Source organism: Fukomys damarensis, unplaced genomic scaffold (assembly GCF_012274545.1).
Source record: "Fukomys damarensis isolate Sample0158 unplaced genomic scaffold, DMR_v1.0_HiC HiC_scaffold_28, whole genome shotgun sequence".
NCBI classification, from domain to species: Eukaryota; Metazoa; Chordata; class Mammalia; order Rodentia; family Bathyergidae; genus Fukomys; species Fukomys damarensis.
The window spans coordinates 21702805-21708225 of NW_022900940.1; the positions used below are offsets into that span (position 1 = coordinate 21702805).

The 5421-nt window shown below is 39.3% G+C and overlaps 2 protein-coding genes across 6 annotated transcripts in view; both read right to left on the reverse strand.

Annotated features, from left to right (window-relative positions):
- The window catches only part of Cnot10 (CCR4-NOT transcription complex subunit 10), a 71255-nt gene that overhangs the window by 29940 nt on the left and 35894 nt on the right, over window positions 1–5421 (reverse strand). The gene's annotated exons all lie outside the window — the stretch shown is intronic.
- LOC104865887 (40S ribosomal protein S29-like) lies at window positions 609–1247 on the reverse strand. Its single transcript, XM_010629642.3, has one exon. It carries the CDS (start codon window positions 994–996, stop codon window positions 829–831), a length of 168 nt encoding a protein of 55 aa, XP_010627944.1. The 5' UTR covers window positions 997–1247; the 3' UTR covers window positions 609–828.

Here is a 5421-nt window from a genome sequence, read left to right on the forward strand (position 1 = left end):
TTTAAAAGGCAGGATTTCTCTATGTAGCTCAGGCTGGCCTTCATTTTGCAGGGGTCTTCCTACCTCCACACCCAGCTCTTTCTAGATTCTACAGAACATTTTGGAATGCTGGTTTGGTGGTCATGAATTTCTTCAGCTGTTTTTTTTTTTTTTTGGTACCAGGGATCCAACTTGGGTCCTTGCACCTGAGAGGCAGGCAGTGGAACCACTGCGCTAAACCCCTGGCCCCTTCGGCTATTGTCATGGAAGTATCTTAATTTTTCATCAATTTTGAAAGATAGTTTTGTGAGGCACATCAATCTGGTTTCTAGGTTTTTTTTTAATCCTCATTGAGTTTATTGGTACTTTTTAGGTATACAGTACAGTTACATTCATCATTGTGTAGGTTGTTTTATTTTGGGGCTTCAAATACTTACTTCAAACTCTCCTTGACCTGAGGGTTTGTGGTGAGAAGTGTGCTAATGATTCTTATAGGCTTTCCTTCATAGATGATTTGTTTCTTTTCTCCAATCGTTTTTAATATTCTGTTTTTGTGTTGAATTTATGGAATCTTGACTGTTATATACCTTGGTATGGATTTTTTTCTGATCATGGGTAACTGAGTTCTATATGCCTCACTTATCTGTATGTCAGATTTTCTTTCCATGCTTATGTTGTTTGCACTATCCTTTTTTACTGACTTTGATCAATCTTATGTTATTGTTCTTTACATCATCTAGCCACTCTATTTTGCTTAAACTTTTCAATTTTTAATTTTATGTACAAAGAGTTAACATGGTCTCTTTCATTGAGTGGATGGTCTTGGATAATCCATCGAAGAAAGATCACTTAGTCCAACTTGAAGCCAATATCCTTCATGTACTGACAGAAACACAGGATGCATATGTGCAGCTTATGTTTCTGGATCAGACCATGTTTGTTTGAGCAGATGCAGCAAGAGTAAAAGCCCTGGCCAAATTTCCTTGGGTGGCTCCAGTAGAGCTGCTGGTGACCCATGCTTCTACAGGTACAACGAGGAAAGAGGAAGGAGCTTCCACACAGATGACCTACTCAAATTTTCCTGAAACATGGTTTTATACAGAATCCCGTACTGAAAGATGACACATGTGCACTGAGGCAATGTTCCTCTCTCACTCTAAATCCCTAGTGTACCTTCAGGAGAAATCCCAACTATTCATCACATAGACATCCAAATTTCCTACGACCAGGGATGTAGCTCAGAAATAGAGCACCTCCTTGGCACTGGGTTTGATCACTAGCACTATAATACAAATACTATATTCCATATACAGGAACAAACTGCAGCATGATTGTGAAGTTGTAGAATTAAATTCTTTCTCACAATGCATTTTCCTATTATGCAAAGATTATTTTCCTTCTGGTGCTAGAGATCAAACCCAGGGGCTTGCACTGTGCTACATCCTCTGACTAGTTTTGTATTTAACTTTACTATCGTTGTACTTACATATATAACTTTTAATAAAAGAAGAATTAATTTGTTTATTCATTTTTTAAAAATTACCACATAGCTGGGTGTGGTGTTCCATGCCTGGAATCCCAGCACTTGGGAGGCTGAGGCAGGAGGACTGCCATGAGTGTGAGGCTAGCTAGCTTGGGCTACATAGTGAGTTAAAGACCAGCCTGAACTACATAGTAAGACCTGGTCTCAAAAAACGAAACAACAAACAATAACAATAATTTACCACACAATGCTAAGAAATGCAACTGCTGTGATCAGAATTGATTTTGCATACAAGAAGTAGCTAAACAATATTAATCAAAAATTAAAAAGAAGCAGGCATCCCAGGGCCGGGGATTTAGCTCAGTGGTTCCGCCGCCCGCCTCGCAAGCACAAGGACCCGAGTTTGCTCCCCGGTACCAAAAAAACAAAAAACAAATAAGTAGGCATTCTGAACTATTAACAGACTCCCATTCTGACTTCTTTTATTAGCAGTAGTGAGAAATTTATAATGATCCATCCATAGTCTCTTCCTTGATCCTTTGGGCTATGCAAACTGATCCAGATGGTTACGTCTGAAGATGTAACAAATGAAAACAAATTGACCCATGAAAGAGTGAAGCTAACATCTCACATTAATAAACTATCTCCAATCACCAGTAGCCACTGTTAAAAGGGAGGCTTGCTGCTGCTACTTTTTTCTCCCTACCTTGCCAAGGACTGTTTCTCCTCTGCCATGCCACCCTGCCTTGAAGCCAGTGACTATGGACTGAAACCTCTATAAGCTGTGAGCTGAAATAAACCTTTCCTCCTTTAACTTGTGAGTGTTGGGTATTCTGTCTCAGCAATGAGGAAGTAACTAAGATAGTTGGAGGGTGTGACAGGTCAGTTTTAAGGTGTAATATTAAGATTCTGGACCTATGTTTTTTTTTTTCTTTTTGGTACCGGGGATCAAACTCATGTCCTTGTGCTTGTGAGGCAGGTGGTGGAACCACTGAGCTACATCCCTGGCCACTGGACCTATGTTTTTATCTAGCAGAGCTCTCTTCATATATTTCTTATACACTGTCCAGTTAGCATGAGCCCTGCCTCTGCCAAGAGAAGTCTGTAAAGACTTCTGTAAGAGAAGTCTATACCAGGTAAACAGGAAAAAATGGCTTACTTAGCATTACCAATTTAACATTTAAATTGGCATTTTATTTCTCAAGGTACAAACTGCTTTGTTTAGCTTTTGGGGTGTGTGTGTGTGTGTGTGTGTGTGTGTGTGTGTGTGTGTGGTACAAGGGATTTAAATTGGCATTTTATTTCTCAAGGTACAAACTGCTTTGTTTAGCTTTTGGGGTGTGTGTGTGTGTGTGTGTGTGTGTGTGTGTGTGTGTGTGGTACAAGGGATCAAATCCAGGGATGCTCTACTACTAAACTATATCCCTAGCCTCCCTACTTTTTAAACATTTTTGAGATAAGGTATCATTAAGCTACTGAGGCAGACTCAGGCTTGGCTCCTTCTGCCTTAGCCTCCTGTATAGCTGGGATTACAAAAGCATCCTTCCTGCTTGACTTAATAAAAAAACAACTGTGTGGGTTTTATTTGGGGTTTATCAGTTCTACTGGGTTTTCATTCTCTTACTTTTTAGTACTGGGGATAGAACTCAGGGCTGTGCACTTGTGAGGCAGACGTGATGCCACTGAGCTAAATTTCCAACGCTTCTTCTCTTATTTGACAATGTTTTAGGAGATTTTTTAAAAAAAAACTGTATTCAACTTCTCTTCTTCTTCTTCATTTTTTTTTTTTTTTTTTAGTATTGGGGATCAAACTTGGGACCTTGCACTTGCAAAGCAGGCGGCGGAAACACTGAGCTAAATTCCGGCCCTCTCTTCAAATGTTTTGTATAAGGGAAAGTACAGCCAAAGATAACAACAATGACACCCTGCCAACAAACAAAACCCTACTACGCTAACTTGGCAGTATACACCTGTAATCCTAGGGCTCCAGAGGTTGAGGCAGAAGCCTTGGATACACAGTGAGTTCAAGGCCAGCCTGAACTACTACAGTCTCACAAAACAAAACAACAAACAAAACAAAAAGAGCTCTTCTACTAAGCTACAGTCTTAGTCTAAGACAAGATTATGATTTATGGCAAATTTTTTGTTAGCAGCACACATTGTATATACAGTGGCATCTCAGTTCATGAACTTAATTCATTCCATGATTCTAGAAAAGACAGCCACATTGAGGTTTGTGTGGGAAAGATGGCTGTGGTCATGTTACCTGATGCAGAGTTTGCAAACCAAACAAAATTTTTCCATACGCTTCTATTTTCAAACCAAATTATTCAGAGAAATGAATTGTATTCACAAACTGAGGTAGCATTTTGTATTTTGGTGCCTACAGCAATCAAAGGCACTTTTTTTTTTGGTACCAGATCCAACTCAGGTCCTCGTGCTTGCAAGGCAGGTGGTGTAACCACCGAGCTAAATCCCCAGCCCCCAAAAGTGCTTTTTAAAAATTACAAAATTGTAATTTTCTATAAGATGAAGGATGGACACTATATGCTCAATGATATCTATAAAAAATATAATTCTAAATGTATTATTTATAAAATTAAATAAAAAGAAAATATTAAACGTATTATATTTAAGTTCTAGGAAGAAATAACTCCCTGGTTTCCAGGAACTGTAGCGAAGGTTTTCAACACTTAAAATCACGATTGGATTAAAGAAAATAAACATTTTCTAGAGGTTCTTCTTTCTTTTCTTTTTTTGAGACAGGGTATCACTATGCAGTTCAGGCTGGCCTCAAACACCGGGCAATCCTCTTGCCTCACTCTCCTGAGTGCTGTGATTACAGGTGTGCACCACCATGCCTGGCCGTAGATTCTTTTGTTTCTCAAAAGTATAAACTGGAAAATAAATAAATAAATAAATAAATAAACTGGAGCTAGTGTGGGAGCCCGCTGGCATTTGACATTGGAAAAGTAACTTCTTAATCTATGACTCTATTTGGCTTATCTGAGACAAGGGTCTCAACTAGCAGATGAGATTGACCTGGAACTCACTGTGTAATCCAGACTGGTTTTATGGGATTACAGGCGTGTACCACCATGCCCGGCTCAAGGACTTTGTTAAATTTGACCTTGTGATGGGAGGAACTCAGATAGCCAAAGATCTGATTTCCTCCCTAATAGTTGCTTGGTGCTTCCTGTTGGCATGCCTTTAAAAGGAGCTGTTTCTGTGAAATAAATCGGACCTCTTGTCTCCACATTATTGAGTGTGCTGTCCTTTCTCAATCCTCACTCCCCAACTCAGGTACGTTCGTGTTGTGACAGCTGGGCCGCCACAAGCTAGGTGTGGTAGCGTACATGTATAGTCCCAGCACTCTGGCAGGCTAGGCAGAAAGACTGCAAGTTTGAGTCCTGTGTAGGAAATCTATAGGCTTAGTGAGATCATATCTCAAGTTAAAAAAGAAAGTATAAACTCTTCCTATAATTATTTATTAGTTAATTAAAAAATTATGCAATAAGAAAGTTCTCTGAGGAGAAGAAACATGGTGCTATAAAACCCAGAAGCATATCACAGTCTCTCCAGGACTTGACTCATGTCACCTGGAAAAGAACAACTCAGCAAAAAGAAAAGGAAGACAAAGCCAGGTGTGGTGGTACACACCTGTAATCCCAGCACTTGGGGAAGTAAAGGCAGGAGGACTGCCATGAGCTTGAGGCCAGCCAGCTATACAGTGTGATCCTGTCTCGAAAAACCAAAAAGCAGGAGAAAACAAACAAACAAACAAAAAAACCCAAAAAAACTTCAGGAACTAATGAAGAGCTGACAAGAAAACTAAAAATCACAGAGAAACTGCATACAGTGAAAATAACTCAAGGAAACTGTTCAAACAGGAATTTTTTTGACCTATACCTTTTTCTTCTTCTTCTTCTTCTTCTTCTTTTTTTTTTTTTTTTTTTTTT